The sequence below is a fragment of the Lampetra planeri genome, chromosome 31, assembly GCF_965212315.1.
Source record: "Lampetra planeri chromosome 31, kcLamPlan1.2.h2, whole genome shotgun sequence".
In the NCBI taxonomy this organism is placed as follows: Eukaryota; Metazoa; Chordata; class Hyperoartia; order Petromyzontiformes; family Petromyzontidae; genus Lampetra; species Lampetra planeri.
Genome location: NC_136137.1, coordinates 9802473 through 9822654, shown reverse-complemented (window position 1 = coordinate 9822654; position 20182 = coordinate 9802473). Strand labels below are relative to the sequence as shown.

Sequence of the window (20182 nt, the reverse complement as noted above, 5' to 3'; positions counted from 1 at the left end):
ACCTCCAGTATAGCAAGCGAGCTACTGTAGTTAACAATTCGCTACCGTGGCGCCCAACTAGTAAACACATTAACGGCTTTAGCTATAGTATTAGACTCTTCCTGGGCGCAGTGCAATTGTTACAGTACAGTGCAATTGTTGTGCTATGACATGGCCAAGCGGTAGCGCATTCACCGCTCGTGTCAGAGGTTCCCGGTTTGAATCCAGCGGCCGTCCTGGTTATCACTGCGGCTTGATTAACCATGCGAAATAAGCGCCTGTCTGCTTTACAGTTGGACGTTAAAGACCCCCTGTTATTCAAAATGAGTTGGCCATTGTTTCCCGGGCGTTATGGTACCAAATTTTAAACTTACCCGCAAATTACTAAATTGGGAATCCACACAGCAATCATCGCCCACCCCCTCTCCCCTTCTCCTCCACCGGAAACTTGGCAGGACCCTCCTGGGGAAGGGTCTGGAGACTCGGTGATGCCTTCCAGGGTAAAAGAAGTAGACATACAGCAACACCCCGATGTCCGTACCGACTCGTTACATCGTTCATGACGCTGTTTGTCACTGGCCGTCTTGGCACTTTGGGCCTCTGGGCCTGTGTTCAGAAAGTGTGATTACAGAAGAAGAAGAAGAAAAACATCCCTCCGATGTATTGCATTCACATACAGTGCTAGTATTTTCCAACAGCAGCATTGGTTTAAGCGATTTTCGACCTCCACTGACCAGCGCTGTGAAGTATGGTCAAACAACACGGCGTGGGGATACCGTATTCAATCATTGGATTGCAATTTGCTGTAAGATACAGGGGGATTTAGGTCTGAACAATGGGGGGGGGGGGGGGGTCTGTGAATGTGTACATCAATCCTAGATTTGAAGCTTTCGTGACTGCAATGATTCATATTCTTAGGTTTTTTCGATAAAGTCACGTAGGTAAAAATGTTTGAATAAAAGTAAAATAAAAACAAAATAAAAATCACGACGTTTCGGAGGCAACACAAGCTTCCGTCTTCAGGTGGAACCGTCACAGCACGACTGCTGCATCAAGTAAGAGAAATTCCAAGAAAACTTAATTTTATTTTTTTTACCTACGTGACTTTACCGAAAAAACCTAAGAATATGCACATCATTTCCCCGATTTAAGTCGTTCCGCAATTACGTCGTCACTTCATTATTAACACCGCCACCTGATTCAACCTCCACGCTCACGTCGCTGTCAGCGTCATCGTCGTCCGTCCCTTCCTCGTCATCCGTCGCCTCTCAGCCGTCGCCTCCACCACCCACCACGACCAACCCTGTAAAAGCCGCTTTGATCTCACCTCGTTTCGATATTCGTCGTCGCACCTTTACAGGAACGCATCCCCGACGTAAGCCGGGCTTTTACCGCAATCGTAATAAATAATCATACGGTATTCATAATCGTGGATGTTAGTTGCAACGCTCGTGGTAACGACTACGCGTGTAAACTGGTGGTGATTGTGCCATTGGTGGTGATTGCAGCAGCAGTAGCAATAGCAGCGTGTTCAGCCACGCAGCTCACAGTTGGCAGTAGCAGTAGCGGCTGCAGCCTCGCTGATCACTCCCAGCAAGCGGCTACAGCCCCGCTGATGAGTCCCAGCAAGTGGCTACAGCCTCACTGATGAGTCCCACTAAGTGGCTACAGCCCCGCTGATGAGTCCCAGCAAGTGGCTAAAGCCTCACTGATGAGTCCCACTAAGTGGCTACAGCCTCGCTGATGAGTCCCAGCAAGTGGCTACAGCCTCACTGATAAGTCCCAGCAAGTGGCTACAACCTCACTGATGAGTCCCAGCAAGTGGCTACAGCCTCGCTGATGAGTCCCAGCAAGTGGCTACAGCCTCACTGATGAGTCCCACTAAGTGGCTACAGCCTCACTGATGAGTTCCACTAAGTGGCTACAGCCCCGCTGATGAGTCTCACTAAGTGGCTACAGCCTCACTGATGAGTCCCAGCAAGTGGCTACAGCCTCGCTGATGAGTCCCAGCAAGTGGCTACAGCCTCGCTGATGAGTCCCAGCAAGTGGCTACAGCCTCACTGATGAGTCCCAGCAAGTGGCTACAGCCTCGCTGATGAGTACCAGCAAGTGGCTACAGCCCCACTGATGAGTCCCAGCAAGTGGCTACAGCCCCGCTGATGAGTCTCACTAAGTGGCTACAGCCTCACTGATAAGTCCCAGCAAGTGGCTACAGCCTCACTGATGAGTCCCAGCAAGTGGCTACAGCCTCACTGATGAGTCCCAGCAAGTGGCTACAGCCTCACTGATGAGTCCCAGCAAGTGGCTACAGCCTCACTGATGAGTCTCACTAAGTGGCTACAGCCTCACTGATGAGTCCCAGCAAGTGGCTACAGCCCCGCTGATGAGTCCCAGCAAGTGGCTACAGCCTCACTGATGAGTCCCAGCAAGTGGCTACAGCCTCGCTGATGAGTCCCAGCAAGTGGCTACAGCCTCACTGATGAGTCCCAGCAAGTGGCTACAGCCTCACTGATGAGTCCCACTAAGTGGCTACAGCCCCGCTGATGAGTCTCACTAAGTGGCTACAGTCTCACTGATGAGTCCCAGCAAGTGGCTACAGCCCCACTGATGAGTCCCACTAATTGGCTACAGCCTCGCTGATGAGTCCCAGCAAGTGGCTACAGCCCCGCTGATGAGTCCCAGCAAGTGGCTACAGCCCCGCTGATGAGTCCCAGCAAGTGGCTACAGCCCCACTGATGAGTCCCACTAATTGGCTACAGCCTCGCTGATGAGTCCCAGCAAGTGGCTACAGCCCCACTGATGTGTCCCACTAATTGGCTACAGCCTCGCTGATGAGTCCCAGCAAGTGGCTACAGCCCCACTGATGAGTCCCAGCAAGTGGCTACAGCCCCACTGATGAGTCCCAGCAAGTGGCTACAGCCCCGCTGATGAGTCCCAGCAAGTGGCTACAGCCCCACTGATGAGTCCCAGCAAGTGGCTACAGCCCCACTGATGTGTCCCACTAATTGGCTACAGCCTCGCTGATGAGTCCCAGCAAGTGGCTACAGCCTCGCTGATGAGTCCCAGCAAGTGGCTACAGCCTCGCTGATGAGTCCCAAGCAAGTGGCTACAGCCTCGCTGATGAGTCCCAGCAACGGGGGGGGGGGGGGGGCGCCACCCTCGCGCCTACGTCACTCCGTCGCGGACCCGCCTATTGGCCGCGCGCGCGTCACGTGCGCCAAACATTCCAGCTCGGCGTCGCGGCGACCACGAAGGCGAACAGGGGGGAGAGCGGAGAGAGACGGGGGGAGAGACACACGGGGAGAGACAGACAGGGAGATAGATACGGGGAGAGAGACACGGGGAGAGTGACACGGGGAGACACGGGGAGAGACGCAGGGAGAGACCCGGGGAGAGACCCGGGGAGAGACACGGGGGGAGAGAGATACGGGGAGAGAGACACGAGGAGAGTGACACGGGGAGAGAGACACACAGGGAGAGAGACGCGGGGAGAGAGACGCGGGGGGAGACGCACGGGGGAGACCGAGACGAGGAGAGACGAGACGTGGATAGACGAGAGACGGAGCGACACGCCGGGGCCACTGGAGAAGACGCCGCCACCGCCGACGCCGCGGAGCAGGAGGAGTGAGCGCCGAGCCCGCGCCGCAGACGTGAGTAGAGTAGAGAGTAGACGAGAGAGAGGAGAGAGTGGAGTAGAGAGTGTAGAGTGGAGAGGAGAGAGAGGAGAGGAGAGAGATCGGAGCGGCGAGCAGGGGGGTCGAGAAGCGATACTGGCCCTGTCACTACTAGCACCGTCAGTAGCACTGTCACTCTGTCACCAGCACTGTCACTCTGTCACCAGCACTGTCACTCTGTCACTAGCCCTGTCACTACTAACACTGTCACTAACCCTGTCACTCTGTCACTAGCACTGTCACTCTGTCACTAGCACTGTCACTCTGTCACTAGCCCTGTCACTACTAACACTGTCACTAGCCCTGTCACTCTGTCACTAACACTGTCACTCTGTCACCAGCACTGTCACTCTGTCACTAGCCCTGTCACTACTAACACTGTCACTAGCCCTGTCACTCTGTCACTAGCACTGTCACTCTGTCACTAACACTGTCACTCTGTCACTAGCCCTGTCACTCTGTCACTAGCCCTGTCACTCTGTCACCAGCACTGTCACTCTGTCACTAGCCCTGTCACTACTAACACTGTCACTAGCCCTGTCACTCTGTCACTAGCACTGTCACTCTGTCACTAACACTGTCACTCTGTCACCAGCACTGTCACTCTGTCACTAGCCCTGTCACTCTGTCACCAGCACTGTCACTCTGTCACTAGCCCTGTCACTACTAACACTGTCACTAGCCCTGTCACTCTGTCACTAACACTGTCACTCTGTCACTAGCCCTGTCACTCTGTCACTAGCCCTGTCACTCTGTCACTAGCACTGTCACTCTGTCACTAACACTGTCACTCTGTCACTAGCCCTGTCACTCTGTCACTAGCCCTGTCACTCTGTCACTAGCCCTGTCACTACTAACACTGTCACTAGCCCTGTCACTCTGTCACTAGCACTGTCACTAACACTGTCACTCTGTCACTATCCCTGTCACTCTGTCACTAGCCCTGTCACTACTAGCACTGTCACTAGCACTGTCACTCTGTCACTAACACTGTCACTCTGTCACTAGCACTGTCACTAACACTGTCACTCTGTCACTATCCCTGTCACTCTGTCACTAGCCCTGTCACTACTAGCACTGTCACTAGCCCTGTCACTCTGTCACTAGCACTGTCACTAACACTGTCACTCTGTCACTATCCCTGTCACTCTGTCACTAGCCCTGTCACTACTAACACTGTCACTAGCACTGTCACTCTGTCTCTAACACTGTCACTCTGTCACTATCCCTGTCACTGTCACTAGCCCTGTCACTACTAACACTGTCACTAGCACTGTCACTCTGTCACTAGCACTGTCACTCTGTCATTAACACTGTCACTCTGTCACTAACACTGTCACTCTGTCACTATCCCTGTCACTGTCACTAGCCCTGTCACTACTAGCACTGTCACTAGCCCTGTCACTCTGTCACCAGCACTGTCACTCTGTCACTAGCACTGTCACTAACACTGTCACTCTGTCACTATCCCTGTCACTCTGTCAGTAGCCCTGTCACTACTAACACTGTCACTAGCACTGTCACTCTGTCTCTAACACTGTCACTCTGTCACTATCCCTGTCACTGTCACTAGCCCTGTCACTACTAACACTGTCACTAGCACTGTCACTCTGTCACTAGCACTGTCACTCTGTCACTAACACTGTCACTCTGTCACTAGCACTGTCACTAACACTGTCACTCTGTCACTATCCCTGTCACTCTGTCACTAGCCCTGTCACTACTAGCACTGTCACTAGCCCTGTCACTCTGTCACCAGCACTGTCACTCTGTCACTAGCACTGTCACTAACACTGTCACTCTGTCACTAGCCCTGTCACTCTGTCACCAGCACTGTCACTCTGTCACTAGCACTGTCACTAGCACTGTCACTCTGTCACTAACACTGTCACTCTGTCACTAGCACTGTCACTAACACTGTCACTCTGTCACTATCCCTGTCACTCTGTCACTAGCCCTGTCACTACTAACACTGTCACTAGCACTGTCACTCTGTCACTAACACTGTCACTCTGTCACTATCCCTGTCACTACTAACACTGTCACTAGCACTGTCACTCTGTCACTAGCACTGTCACTCTGTCACTAACACTGTCACTCTGTCACTAGCACTGTCACTCTGTCACTAACACTGTCACTCTGTCACTATCCCTGTCACTCTGTCACTAGCCCTGTCACTACTAACACTGTCACTAACACTGTCACTCTGTCACTATCCCTGTCACTAGCCCTGTCACTACTAACACTGTCACTAGCCCTGTCACTAGCCCTGTCACTCTGTCACTAGCACTGTCACTCTGTCACTAACACTGTCACTATCCCTGTCACACTGTCACTAGCCCTGTCACTAGCCCTGTCACTCTGTCACTAGCACTGTCACTCTGTCACTAGCACTGTCACTCTGTCACTCTGTCACTCTGTCACTAGCACTGTCACTAACACTGTCACTAGCACTGTCACTCTGTCACTCTGTCACTAGCACTGTCACTAACACTGTCACTAGCACTGTCACTCTGTCAATGTCACTAGCCTTGTCACTCTGTCACTAACACTGTCACTAGCCCTGTCACTCTGTCACTAACACTGTCACTCTGTCACTGTCACTAGCACTGTCACTCTGTCACTAACACTGTCACTAGCACTGTCACTCTGTCACTGTCACTAGCACTGTCACTCTGTCACTAACACTGTCACTAACACTGTCACTCTGTCACTGTCACTAGCACTGTCACTCTGTCACTAACACTGTCACTAGCACTGTCACTCTGTCACTAGCACTGTCACTAACACTGTCACTAGCACTGTCACTCTGTCACTGTCACTAGCCCTGTCACTCTGTCACTAACACTGTCACTAGCCCTGTCACTCTGTCACTAACACTGTCACTCTGTCACTGTCACTAGCACTGTCACTCTGTCACTAACACTGTCACTAACACTGTCACTCTGTCACTAGCACTGTCACTAGCACTGTCACTAGCACTGATACTACCCTGAAAGTAACACTTGCAATAAACCATCATTAAAACCAAGGCGAACACTAAACCTGACGCTAGCATTGTCACTGATATCATTAGCCTTGACACTAGCCTCGATAACGACACTTGCCCTGACACCAGCCCTAGAACTAGCACGAACAGTATTGCTCTTATCTCTACCCCTAACACAGCATCAGCAATAACCCAAGCCCTGAACTCTACCATAACCACACACATAGCCCTGCCCGTAACTACCATTTTGCCCTACTTGACCCCATAACTCCAGCCATAGGACCACTTCTGACACTAATCTTAACCTTAGTTGTCGCAGTAGTTCTAGCTGTAACCCTCATCACAGCCCTACTGACACCTCCAACTGGCTTCTCTGGCTCTATTAACCCAAACCCCCTTAAACCCTTTAACCCTTTTGCTTCATCAAACCCAGGTTCAGCTTTTCCCTCCCCCCATAATCTCGATTTCTGGTTGTCACCGCTGACGGCTGCATGGACCGTGTCGTGGATTTGCAGCAGCCGGAAGCTGTTTGCTGGTGGCAGCGGTGGCGATGTAGTGTTTTGGCTGCTGCTGTTCACGGTGTTTGCTGCTGTTGTGGTGTTGAGGTTGCTGACAGCTTCTTCTCGTTTGTTTGTGGCCATGTGGTGGGTCAGCAACAGGTTAGCCAACGACCGAATTCTTGAAGTTCAATGCCCCACCTTTTTTATTGTTCACGGATTACGTTTTAATGTACGTGTGTGTGTATGTGCTATTTTTGTTCATGTATATGAGAGTGTGGGATTGGGTGGCCCGGCTAGGTGCTGGCCATCCCACACCCTATCGTGTGCCTCGTCGGCCTTCGTAGGTGCTCGCTATCAGCACTTGACCCAACATTTTGTTAAGGCTATAGGGGGATCTTTGTCTTTGCTATTGATGCAGCAGCTAAGCCAAGCATAGGTGAGATCTTCTCCAGAGCACTGTGCTAGTTTTTAAAAATAGTGTCTCTAAACTCTGGAGATTATCTTATTAATGAATGCAATTTAGCTTCTCATTAGGCAACATATCCGTAAAAGGAGCACCCTTTCGGCAGATATTTTACCGTTAATTATCAACAACCTTATGATCGTTCACCTTTAGTGCGTGTATTGTTAAACCCGTGATAAATGCATTGACGTGACCTTCACGGTAATATTGCTCTCGCACTACACATTTTGGTGCGAACACCGACCAGACTCTGCTAATGACCTATTAACCGTGAAACATCAGCTCCTACTTATCGTCGGTAAACGCTCACACCCATTGCGACACACTCCGGTTATGTGCATTGATTGGATCGTTCCCACTTCTCTTGCGTATCGTGATCGATCACGGCACGCATCGTTTGGGTTGTACTCATCTCTGCACATGAGCAGCTCGCTTGTGCCATTGTCACTTTTACACAGCGGATCGCTTGGCATAAACCATCTGCGATACCACGTGGAATATTAGCAATGAGGTTATTGCCATAAACAGTATGAGTTGATATGTACTCCACTGTTGTGCTGTCCTGAGCTTTTCCCTGTTCCTCATACCTAACGTTGTTTTATGAGACATTAGTAATAGCTGAAACAACATGTTATCATCACCAGCGATGGTCCATCTACCGCTGGATGAAGGCTTCCCCAAGCCGTCACCGTCTCTCATGATTCTGCTACGCAGTAATCTCGTGAGCGCCTGCGCACGAGCTGATTTCATCGCTAAGTCTCCTCCTGTTCCCAAATTTGGCTCAAAATGTTTTTCCAACCGCGCATCTCACCGTGCTTATTTGGCTCTTCACTAGTTTTTGTTTCTTTTGAATCACCTATTCTATCCTTGCATGTGGAAATGTGCTCAGGAGTTAAATGCCAAATGTCCAGCTCTGCTTGACACGAGAGGGGCTTCAGGAGAGAGTTGGGGGTGTCATTCTGTTATTCCTCCTCCCTTCAAGGTGTGTAGACTACACAGTAGTGGTTTACTACGTGGTCCATAGTTTGGGTTCCGTGGCCACAATCGCACTGTAGATGTGTCTTTAATTTCCACTTGATGAAGGAGATGTGGACATCGGCCTGTTGACGATGATGCTCTGATGCGGTCAATCGTTGCACCGGTGTCATCGAGGAATGTCAAAATCCAGGAGGAGTGATGTGGAGTGTGGGGAAACCTCCAGGGCCCTTTGGAAGGAGACCTGTGCATTAGTCGTTCGACCCCTGTACCTTCAAGGATTCCAATCCTCCTGTGTAGAGTAACTGCTTCAGTATGAATGTTGTCCGAATAAGCAAAGTGGGTACGTTTAAAATTATCAACTAGTCTACTTACAAAAAAAATAAATATTCACAGAATCATTTTCATGTTAAATAATTGCAGTTATTAGCAGTGGCTGTAAGCCAAATCAATTTGTATGCACTCTGCTCTCAGAATAATTGCATAATCAGCAATTTTAGAATTTAAAATGCCCAGCAGTTGTTACTTACACACGCTCGTCTGTTTACTATAGTTCGTTTTTCCGAGCACAAACATTTTGCATAAAACTGTAATTCATTTATACCAGGAATACAGTATTAATAAATTGGAAATGGAACACGTATTTTTAGCAATGCGTGTAACAGTATTTTAACTGAATACTAGACCTTATCACAGCATATTGGATTTTCAGTATTATATGATTCCATCTAAATTTTGTTACAATTATAAATTAACTTTGATGAAAAAGACATTGTGTGTGCAATGTTTAAGCTGATTAGTCATCTTTGGCAATGCATTACCACTCCACTTTCACTTGTTGTTGTTGTTGTTCTCCGGTTGAGAGAGACAGTTGATTGGGTAGCCTGCTCCCCGCTAATGTACCTTGATGCATTTTCACAGCCCACTCATCAAAGTGCCCTCTCGAGTGTAGCAGACTGTTGTGCTGCTTCGTTAAGCATTCATTCAGTCTGCGTTTGTAAAAGGCGGCAAAAGCATCGTTGACACGAGCCTTCTGTGTACCAAGATGTCACAAAATTATGCATATTCGTGTGTTTTACTGCCTCCAGAACACGGTTTGGATGGCCTAATGCAAGCAATCAGACATGTTTTCAAATATCCATTGGCTATGAAAGTGCCGGCAGACCATTGCAATGTTGAGAGCACAGTGTTTTGATTTCCACCAGACCAGCTAATGCAATGCTCAGCACACCCCGAATTTAATGTAAAACATGAACGCACGGACGGAAAGCCCCGTGCATTGCAATGAAGAACATCATGGTGGTAGCTGGCATGGTCGTGGTTGGTTTGTTGGGAACGATTTTGACTATTCAAGGCGATGAGGCTATACATTTTGTCCTATCACTACTTTTATTTGATAATCTACAAATGTGAACCTCATTTTTCAATCGGTGCAACTGCCTTGCACGAAGAGCTCATATTTAAAGGCATTGTTTTAAAAAATATATATTAATTCATTTCAGTGAGTTACTATCTCATTTTTTTATATTGACAAACATTTGTATTGCCTTATGTTGAATTTAAAGTAGGTCCAATGCTCACGTATTTAATTAGCACTAGCCGCATTAGGTCAATGTGTGTTATACAGGTAGGAACAACAGTCCCACACTGCCCACCAGGGATTATTTGTCTGTCGTGCATAGGATTGGTTGAAGTGCATCACGTGACTGCGAGCTTTCTGTCGTGCACGAATGCGCTGTCCAACCAAGTTCCTACCTGCCCACTCCGAAGGAACGTGTTTTGAAGGGCTGGTTTAATATATCGTTTGCTGCTAATGTTGGTTGACAATGTTGCGTGGATGTGGCAATCACTTTACTCGTCACGGATCTACAGAATTGGCGGGGCGGGGCATTCGTCTTGTGGCTGCTATAGCTGCGTTGGCACTAGGGAGCCACTCTTAATTTAGGTTCATCTTTGGAAAAAAATGAACTGTATGAAAGGACCCCACTTTATTTCATGACACCAGAGTACAATTGCGAGCGCACAGGGACTGTTGTTTGAATGCCGAGTGAAAACGCTGCATAGCACCATACATTTTTTGTGAGTTTGCGAAGTCACAAGTTTCTAAGTAAATTATAATTTCTTGAACATGTTTTCATTGTCTTGGCTTAAAAAAATTCTGTTTGGAGAAAGGTCTATATTTTTTATTTAAAGCTTTCGTGACTGCAGTCACGTAGAAGGGAAATAATATTTGTATTACTTTATTGTTTCCCTTCTACGTGACTTTACCGAAAGAACCAATAATATAATAGTCTATTTGTTACACAAATTATGAGAATTGTAACAAGAAATGGCTGTACACTCGCTGGCTGATGGCAGTTGCATGTGATAGTCGTTAAATTTCAATCAAGAGTTGGCTATCAGTGCTCTCCACTCCTTGCGCCTATTCCACTGAAAACTCAAGACCTTCTACCCTATGACTGACTGCTTTCTATCTAAAAAAGAAACATGCGTGCAGCTTCTGTACAGCGCCTTGACATGCAGTCACATGCAGTCACATGCAGATGCTATATACATCTAAATTATACTGGATTGTATTTTTGCCACAAGTACGTTTGGCCCGCAGGTGCAAAACGTTTTATTCGCAGGGCATCTAGACTTTACACTGTGCCTTTTCACAAATCACAGCGCTGCTGTTGCATGTTTGTTGGGATGACGATGTTGCCCGCTGCTAGGCTGCGTTCAATTACGCCTAATGCTGATCATGCCCCTAATGGCGTTTGCGCTGCACGGCGTTTGCAAGGAGGGAAGCCGAGGACAGAAACGGGCATTACTTTCCCTCCACCTGTGGCCGATTAAGAACAATTTTTTTGTTACATTTGCACCGTAACGACGTACAGTGTTTGCCGATTTTCTCCCAAAAACTATAAGCGATCGGCTTCACTCCGAACGATTTACTCCAGAATACGCAGTTTTCGTTGCACATCACAATGGCGTGTTCAGTTCATTAGCATGCAACCTGGGCCTTCAGCTGTTTTGCCAGGTGGCTATTAGAGCAGGCTGTCGAGGTGTTCGCCCACGAGCGCTGTCACTAAACGGGAAGTGCTTCTGTGCGAGCCAGGAGGAGTCCGAATCGGCCGCACGCTGCACCTTTTGTAGGCAGCTCTGGGCTTGGATGCTCGCTGGGAGGCGTTGACCTTTACGCTCGTGGTTCGTGCGCTGAGCGACTTGGTGATGGCCGTCAAAGCTAATCCTCTGACAAACAAAAATAACATTTCAGGAACCCTGCCAGTGGGGACCTACAGACCAGGAGCATCGGCACAAGCACTCTGAGGGTTCTCCTTTTGTTAATTAATCAAATGGCGATGGTTACTGGAGTGCTCAATAGTATAATTTCTTTGATTGTTATTATTGTGTTTGTGTTAATGCTTCATTGCGTTAACTTTAGCACACTTCATGTGCTTATTATGATTACGATGTCGATAAGGACTGTTGTAAATACAGAATATGCCCCTGGTATTTCTATTCTCAGTCTGTGGTGGCTGCAAGCTTAATAGTTTTCTGACATTTATTTCTGAGTTACGTTAAGATAACGTCATGCCCTTTAAGGAAATATGCCTATGCTAATATTGGATTTGTTTCTCAACCAATAATAAATCGTAAGCTGCTGATTTATTAAGCATTGATATATATCATCACAGCTGCTTGTCCAAGCCAAATATTTTATTAAAATGTAATTAAATAAATGTGACCCACATAAGTGTGTTTAAGCCTTTCATATATTTACCTAAAATATGCCGGTCAAAAAATCATTTTGACTTTTCACAATCTCCTGTGAGCTTGGGTTGAGATTGATGGCAGTTGGCAGGGTTTAATGTTGAAATTCCTAAGATGTTTAAGTCCCTTGCTTAGCTCTGACATTTAAGGTTAGGTACCGAATTTATTTCGGTATATATTGAGTCACGGAAAACATCCATGTATGAATATTCATTGCCCTAGTGATGGTCAAAAATGCCAGGGTTCCTACATTGTTAAAAGGTCAAATGCAGATAAATGAGACAATTGTTTACATGCAATCTTAGATCTGCGTGTAGAGCACTTCAACACATCATAGATGTATTCATAATCATCTCTTAATTATGACAGGTTTTGTACAAAATACAATTTTGGAAAAGCTTTTTTTTTTATCGACATGAGTCATGTTTAAATTGTCAATACATGCATGTATTATTCACATAGTTCTGAAGTCGTCACGTGGGTTAAGGAAAGCAAACTTGATTTCTGGTCCTGAGTTCTCATCCTCTTGCCACATATCTCAGCTCTGCAGGACCTCATACCTGCATCTTTTCAACATCTCTTGTGTCCGCCATTTCCTTACCCTAGCTGATGCCGTGACCATCATGCATACCTTCATCTTCATCCAAACTTGACTGCTGCAACTCTCTCCCTCGCCAATCCCTTTGTCTGCTAACTCCAGGCGATCCAAAATGCCGCTGCCAGACTTCTCACCCACACCTGCAGTAGACGACACACATCACCCCTATAACTCCACTGCCTCACCGTCCATTCCCGGATCAGATTTCAAGATCACCATCTTCAAGATCCTCCATGGACATGCCCTCTTACCTTTTCCCACGAATATGACTATTCCTCTCCACTCACTCTCTGCTCAGGCAACTAAGGTTTTTTGTCAAAGCCTCGCAGACAAGTTTCAGTGGAAGGCCACCTATTTCACTCTCCTACCCTCAAAGTCCAGAATTCCCTTTCCCCAGCCAACCTTGCTGTCGACTGTGTTCATTTGTAGGCTCAAAACGATTGTTTGTTTCCCTCTCTGACTGACTGGCTCTTTAAAATAAACATTCACGCTGTTTTTGAACACCATCATGAGATAGTCACAGTTCGATCCTACGTTAATCCAAATTGTTTTGTATTTCATAACCTTTTAACGTGCAGTAGAATGTGTTGTCTCGCTGCTTCGCACCCTACCACCCCTTAAACACCGTAAGTCAAGCGGCAATTTCATTCATTTCTGTGTTGTGTGCGCCAAGGCAGATGAATTAACAACAAATAATAATACCCGGTTAACCATGGAGCCGAGTTGCGCTGTGAAAAACACAAAAACAAAACTATGACATCATCCTCTTCGCTCGACTTGAACAAGTTGAGAGCACGAGCGTGAAGCAGCAGCAGCACCACCAGCTCAAGTTCGGCGAGAGTGGCGTGGCTTTGGGGGGGGGGAAGCGAGCGTAATTGCCTCCCCCTGGCAGGAGGGCCTGGGGGCCCGACAAGGGAGGTCTCAGGAAGTGAGGCGGTGTTGCCCCCCTCCTCTCCCTCCACCGTCATCATCACGTAGAACATTTACAGCGGCAGTTAAAGACTCTAAACGCGTGGATGTTGATTCGAAATGTGTCGGGGTAAACCGGAGAAAAATCCATGCGACCACGGGGAGAACATGCAAACTTCAAATACACAGGCGTCAGGGTCGAAGTGGAACCCACCTCTTGTGTGGCGGGCGAGGCAGTTAACATCTCGCCACCGCGACGCCCTTCCTTGCCACGGTGTCCCCCGGTTTCGGGGCTCCCTCGCGTGTGCCGTGTCAGGGGCGAGACCTCGGCTTCTTGCCTGCAAGGCTGCTGCCAAGGTCAAAGACGTATAAAAGAGAATAAAAAGTACCGAGCGTGGCCTTTATAGTTGCTGCAGTGCAATAGATTTACGTCTGTTTGCGTTTGATATGCGTCATCCTTAAAAGAGACCAGGAGTTGCCCAGAAACATGGCCCCGGGTGGATTTTAGCGCGGAGACGCCGAAAACTAGGGGTGTAACTATTGAACCTCTCCACAGCTGCCCTAATACGGTGATTTGATGAATCGTCTTGATTCAGGGCTGCAGTTTCATTAAATAGTAGAAATTTTGTAACTTTTCTACAGTTTTCTTCACTCTATTAGCCGAAATGTAACATTTGCAAATAATGTGCATAGATATGAAAGCGTCTGTTCTTGCGAACGCGATAAAATACATTAACCCATGCATCGTGCACCTGAATCAATGTAACTCAATTAATCGATGCTTTGTTATCGTCCTCGTGAAATGCCTACACCGTTGTGTTCCAGCAGCACCTTAAAAAACCCAGTGCACTGATTCTGGCTGGGCTGCCGAGGTCAATAACAATTCATTACCAGCACAGTGGAACTTTATTAACGGGGATGGGATTGAATATGGTCAGACAACTCAGTTAAGCTCCATTAGACTGACACGTTCAACATGAACACAGTCTGTATGTTACTGTTTGTTCGGGTCTTCCTGCAAGGTAACACCAGAGGCAAACAAGATCAACCATTATCAGCATCGTCAGCCATGTTCTATCCACTGCTATGTGAAGACCTCCCCTACCCCATCACTGTCTCTTTCGCAGTCCTTGTGGTCGCACAATTATTTTCACTCCTGCAAATGAGCTCATCACCCTGGTCTGTCTTCAATAACTGCCATAGGCACTGTATGTGTGTGTGTATGTTGAAATTTTTTCGTATCGTACGTAGCCAACCGTTTTACTCCTTTGCGTGTTCCAGCAATTATTTCCTTTTGTTCAGCAAAATTGTTGTACGTGACGTTTTTTAAAATCTCGTTAAGTTCTTCATTTGCTGGAGTTCAAGTGTTATATTAATGGCTATGCAATATGCAAATTTGGGATGGTTAATACTTTCACCGTTTATATATATGCCTTTTATATCAGTTTTTCTCAAAACACATTCCTGCGGAGGGAGCTGGTAGGAACGTTGGGTTGTTCGGTCAAGGGCCAGGGTCAACAGCGGCGTGGTGTATTCCGCAAATATGCCCGACTGTGAGGGCGGGCACAAGCCGGCGTGAGTAGGTTAAACGGTGAGTTTTATAAGGGCACCACGGGGTGACCAGCCCCTCCCCACCCAGCCCCACCCCTCCCACCCCCCACCCAGCCCTACCCACCCCACCAAGCCCCTCCCCACCCAGCCCCTCCCCACCCTCCCCACCCAGCCCCTCCCCACCCAGCCCTTCCCCACCCAGCCCCTCCCCACCCTCCCCTCCCCACCCAGCCCCTCCCTGCACAACGGACGGACACAATAATCCCCTGTGGGCTGGTGTAACCAGGAGGTTCCTACCAGTAATATCTTCTGTTCTAACATTGTAAAGAGAATATCTTTTTACTTGGCTATTCGTCTGATTTGTACTTTGTTACTTTGTTATGCAGTCTCAATAGTTATGATAGGTAGTTTTTTATAGTTGTTAATTAAGTGTCGGTTTGTGGATGAATAAATAGTTTCTGCTCAATTGGTTGTCTTTACATAATCTATAAAAAGCCACGCAAAGTGCGACTTGATATATTTATCTGTCTCTAATGGAATCTCGTTGATATCATGCCTTGAGTGGTAGTATACACATTTTATAAAACCAGCTATATCCGTCTGTTTAGAATTCCTCCGAGTGATGATGCCTCTATTATATATATTGTGGTTCCATCTTGCTTAGCTAGCGCTTATATTTGATGTTAACCAATCATCGACTTTATTTTGACTGCTTTCATGCTCCCACTGGTTGTTATGACATGTTCAATCATGTCTGTGGTATGTTCTCAAATTTTTTTCCTAAGTTTTTGTCGAATGTTTTTACAGAGTTTTTGTTTGACATTTTTTTTTATCCCCTCTCCTATCTGATTTTCATCAATGTGCATTTTGCGGCTTCAGAGATGTCTTCTCTTCTGGTGTTTTATATATTTTGCCCTCTGATTTCAGTCCACTGTCCACTACATTGTTATTTATTTCATTACTTTAAAAAGTTGTGATATTCATTTACTGACTTTGCTTACTCATTTTGCTCCTATAGTGAGGACTGAGAGAGGAGAATTATGATTTGAGTTCACGGACATCACTGACATGAAGTTTAACGAGTCTACAGAATGGACATGAGAAGTCTAAGTGGATCAATGACAAATCATATTGGCTTGCTTCTCACGGACGAACCCAAGATTGTCAGAGATCGCTTTGTCCTCAGCAACTCTAGAGCAGCAAATAATCACGGGCTGGCGCAATACAAGTTACATTTCAAACATTGGCAAAGAGAGGATGGAACTAATTGCAGCTAATTACCAAGACGGCTAACATCAAAACCGGGTTCAGGAAGTGGCCTAGTTTGGACTGGTTATAAGCAACAGATTCCAATCCCTGTGCACAAACAGGGTACAGTAAAAGAAATTCCAACACAAGAAATGTATAGGTTTGCTTTTACTTAAACATCTGCAAGGAAAACATCTGCACAGAAAATGAATGCCAAAACATATTTCCATATCGTTTACGTTACGTCTAAATGCAACTGGACACCAAGCAGCTGTACAGAAACTGGCTTACGTGTATCATGAAGAGCAAAAGGAAGGAATCTATATATTTTTAAAGCAAAGTGCAACTGAAAACACATACGTAGAGGAGAATAGGAATGTCTTGAGCCTGGAATTTAACAGTGGCAGGGAGTCCGTAGCACGCCTTTCGTTTTTGTTGTACTCTTAGAACTTTATGGCGTGCCCCTGACTGGACGTCTGTGAAAAAGAGCTTCATAGCTCATAGGATTTCTCGAGGATAAATAAAAGTTCCAGATCATGCAGCCAGCAACAGCAAAGGGGAGTGACCTCCCATGGACTGGAGAGTTATTAATGGTTTTGCCAAAAGGCCTTGGTTGCTGGAGTGGAGTCTTAATAATATATGCGGTATAATTATGAAGTCCTAAGCATATGAGTCATTTTACAACATGCACTTGTGGTGGTGAGAGCACATTTACTATCAAAGTTAAACTCTGGCCTTGTGGCCGACGAAACGACCTGTGACTGTGAATGCTATTGAACCAGTTTGCACCGAGCAATCAGAGTGCCAACACTGCCTGATAATTTATAAACTAAACTATGAACTATTTTTTTTATTCTACCAGGTAAGCTCTTTTTCAGAAGCGACATGGCCACAAATGATAGTTCAACAAAGTGGCTTATGTGGAAATTTATAGCAGCTAAATAGTCTAATGCGCATTTTTTGAAAAGTGGAGGGAAAAACCGGAGAACCCGGAGAAAAATACACGCAATCACGGGGAGAACATGCAAGTCCACAGGTGTTAGCGTCGAGATCCAACCCACAACCTCCTGTATAGCAGGCGAAGTAGTTAACATCTCGCCACCCTGGCGTCACCTAACTATGCCATCTGGTGTTGAAATCGCCGAAGACCGTGTTAGACCACCATGGCACCTGATGCCAGCTGATGACATCCGCGCTGCACACAGACATTGAGCTTAATATGCATCCTTCCGCACCACTCTGCACGTGCTGCATTTCCAATTCCCCATCACTTAGAATTCACGGCACACTTGTGCGTGCTTCACCGGGCGCACGGTGCTCTGTAACCAGAGCAGGTGGAGCTACGTTGTCATTGTGGTATTGGTGAAAAGGTTAAATGGAAAGCCGCAATTGAAAATATAAACATTGTGGGTTGCAAGCAGTCACACCGTGAACACAACCGAATGTCGTGTATGTTTAACGTCTTGGCATAGGCAGTGTTGTACTAAGTGATATATACAACACTTACTGTTATTCAAAGCATATCAAATGTAGGCAAGAAGTTTGTTTTTATTTATATTACCCATTAATCATGAGTAAAATGTGGAAGGAATAGAATAGATGTAGCCCTGCAATTGCCTGCTCATGCCCCTGTGTTTGGAAAGGTGTCCACTAGGGGCAGCTCTAGAGTAGTCACTCTTAGAGGATGTTTGGCCTACGCTTCCGCACTGGCTAGACATCCTGGAAGAGGTGGGGGTATCCACACTTTACCACACCACACGTGACCTGTAGAATCATTAACTGCGGTGTGACCCATTTCTACTGCTAGCTTACAGAAGCTGTGGATGGGGGAGGGGGCGGGGGAATAGGAAAACTTGCCCGAACCATAGGTAATGTGTTGTAAGTGGATTAAGTCTCATGTTACGCTGAAAAGATGAAATACCTGCACTACTGTGCATATGTAATACTTTCCCTATTGTGTGGTGCTAATGGTGGTAGTGGTCTTGACTTGCCTGCCCGCTTGGCCAGGAGCAGTCTGTGGTGTGTGCAATAATACGCCCAAGTGCGGGGCGTGGGACATGCGTGTGCCTGCGCGATGAAATCACGTCCAGCACAGGAATGTGAGCACGTGTGGCAGGGCGAGGATCACCTGCAGTTCTTCCTGCCTCACGTTGGCCCGCGGCCTGAGCGTTGCAGTCTGCGTCCATGTCGATGTTGTGAATACCGAGGGGGTTAAATGCGATCCTGCTGCTCGGGCTGCTGTGCATTGCAACGGAGACATTTTATGCACCGTGATTGACACTGTCATTTTTGATCGTTTGCAACAATATGTCGGTCGTGTTCTGATTTGAAAGTGTATTTTACACACAAGCGTATGACCAAATCGACCGGGATGTTCCCGAGCTTCATCAGATCTCGGAATCTTGGATGGGTGACCATGATGCATTAAAACACGAACCTAAAACTAGATATTTTTACCAGGTAAGGCCCCACTGAGCTATCTAGCTCAGAAGCGAGCTGGCCACAAATGATAGCCCAATGAAGTGGCTTATCATGTGCAAATGAATTGAAGCCAAATACTCTAATCGCATGTTTCTAAATGTCGAGGGGAAAAAAACCGGTAGGACCCAGGGAAACATCCACACGACCACGGGGACAGCATGCAAACGCCACAATACAGGTGTCAGGGTCGGGATCCAACCCACGACCTCCTGTATACCAGGCAAGGTGGTTGATATCTCGTCACCGCGGCGAGCTGTTAACAAGTGTCATAGACTGATACGGCCATACGGGGATATGTCAACAGAGGGCAGTGCCGCGGAAGCCATTGTTTTACTGTACCATATTCCAACATCTATGTTCTCCACCTTCATCAGTTCACACGGAGCAGTGTGTTGTTCAAGATGTGCTCGTATATATTCGAAATTATTTAACACGTTCCTTCGGAGTGGGCAGGTAGAAACTTGGTTGGACAGCGCATTCGTGCACGACAGAAAGCTCGCGATCACGTGACGCACTTCAACCAATCCGGGAGCGTTTGGGAGGGGCTATGCACGATAGACAAATAATCCCTGGTGTTGTTCCTACCTGTAAAAACCACACGTACATTGAGATTGATGTGTTGTCTTAAAACAAAGGGATTTACGCTGTATTGCCCTTGCATGGAAATGAGTGCTTGAAATACATTGTAACTGCTTATTATTTCCTATCTTCTGCATAAAACTTATCTTATTTCTGTCACATGTTGTCATCGATGGTCTCCATATAGATTGACGGACGTCACAATGGCATGACGACAAAGGCATCAGAAGCCCTCAGGCCTCGGCGCAGTATTGCTCAAGACAATTGTGCCTGGAGACGCGGATAAATCCATCCCACATCGGTGTCCCACGGAGAGCGTCATGAACTCCCACAGCCAGCCAGGTGAGAGCCCCTGCTCCAGCCGCTCGGCACCGTTGTACCGTCTCGTCTTTCTTGGTATTAGCTTGGGTGTCTAAATTGTGTGCGTTCTGAGAAAGCTTCACTTTTATTGTGCTTGCAGTTCTCACGAGAGCCAGAGCA

General features: G+C 47.1%; 1 protein-coding gene across 1 annotated transcript in view; it reads left to right on the top strand.

Moving 5' to 3' along the window:
• Positions 1-3290: 3290 nt before the first annotated feature.
• Positions 3291-20182, top strand: part of LOC144729200 (histone deacetylase 4-like) — an 80297-nt gene continuing 63405 nt past the window's right edge. Inside the window, exons 1-2 of the mRNA XM_078609253.1 lie at positions 3291-3629; positions 19890-20044. Coding sequence (XP_078465379.1) covers positions 20023-20044 — 22 coding nt within the window. The 5' untranslated portion in view covers positions 3291-3629; positions 19890-20022. The remainder of the gene's footprint in view (positions 3630-19889; positions 20045-20182) is intronic.